Source organism: Egretta garzetta, unplaced genomic scaffold, assembly GCF_000687185.1.
Source record: "Egretta garzetta isolate BGI_Z169 unplaced genomic scaffold, ASM68718v1 scaffold368, whole genome shotgun sequence".
Classification (NCBI taxonomy): domain Eukaryota; kingdom Metazoa; phylum Chordata; class Aves; order Pelecaniformes; family Ardeidae; genus Egretta; species Egretta garzetta.
The window spans coordinates 396,873-398,019 of record NW_009260684.1 but is presented as its reverse complement, the minus strand read 5'-3'; the positions used below and the strand labels follow the sequence as shown (position 1 = coordinate 398,019).

At 65.7% G+C, this 1,147-nt stretch overlaps 1 protein-coding gene across 1 annotated transcript in view; it reads right to left on the bottom strand.

Moving 5' to 3' along the window:
• LOC104132559 (discoidin, CUB and LCCL domain-containing protein 1-like) overlaps positions 1-1,147 on the bottom strand; it is an 11,964-nt gene that overhangs the window by 853 nt on the left and 9,964 nt on the right. Inside the window, 4 exon segments of the mRNA XM_035901303.1 lie at positions 406-528; positions 676-713; positions 875-965; positions 1,010-1,013. Of these exon segments, the coding sequence (XP_035757196.1) occupies positions 406-528; positions 676-713; positions 875-965; positions 1,010-1,013 (256 nt within the window).

Here is a 1,147-nt window from a genome sequence, read left to right as displayed (position 1 = left end):
AGATGCGGGTGGGTTTGGGGGGGCACCCGTGGGTGGGATGGGTGGAAAGACCAGGCACATCTGGAGCCCCCCCAAGAGCCGTCTGGAGCCCCAGACGCATGCCAAAACCCAGCCGGGGCAGGGCACCCACCCCGCGGGGACAAAGCGGGGATCCTGCTGCCCTCTGGCCACCTTCCGGTGGCCACACCGCAGTTTGAGGCAGAATAATAGTAATAATAATGATAATAGTAATAATAATGATAAATAAGAAGCCCTGCCAGGGTCTCCCTTTTGCACAGGGCCATGGTGGAGAACAGGGGTTGGGCCAGACTGGTGCTGGGGGGAGCAAATGGGCACCCCAGGGTGCAGCGGGGGGCACACGGCTCTGAGCTGAGGGACCCATTTGCACCCTGATGTCCTCGTTACCTGGCGAGTGGATCCCGCTGAGGTCCCCTGGCGCAGCCGCCGTGGGGAAGGAGGCCAGCGCGGAGCCGGGGGGCTGTAGGCTCTGCAGGGAGCACGCCTGCCTCGACTCCAGTTTGGGGTACCCTGAGCAGACAGCAAAACCCCCCCGCTTGCCACACGCCATCCCTTGGGGACAGGCAGTGCCGTGCCCGGGGGCAGCCGGGTGCCCCTGGGGTGGGACAGCTCACGGCTTGGCAGGACCCCCCAGGGAGGGGTTGGGGGCTCTTTTACCTTTTGTGATCCCGCAGTTCAGTTCTGCCGCCGGCTTCCTGCCCAGGGGAGAGCGAGAGGGGGGTGAGGGGTCCCAGCCACCCCGTGCCCACCACTGCCCACCTCCTCGCACCCACTGTGCCCCTCGGTACCCAGCGAGCGGCCGAACGGGGCCATGCCAGGCACCCCGGGGTGAAGAGGGGGCCAGGATGGGACCCACCTCTTCCTGCGGCAGAGGAAAGCCAGCAGCAGGAGGCTGGAGCAGAGGAGCAAGAAGCCGCCGATGAGCAGCATCACCAGCAGCGTGGAGCCTGGGGAGGGAGGGCAGCGTCAGCCCCTGGGGGACCCATCCCACCCCTCTGCACCCATGGGTGCTGGGAGCCCACCCGGGGCCACCAGAGAAGGAAAATCAATGTGTTGTCATGGGGGGATCTTAAAGCCCGAGTGGGTCTGTCGGTGCCTGGAGCACCCACAAGATGATGCGCGCCTCAGG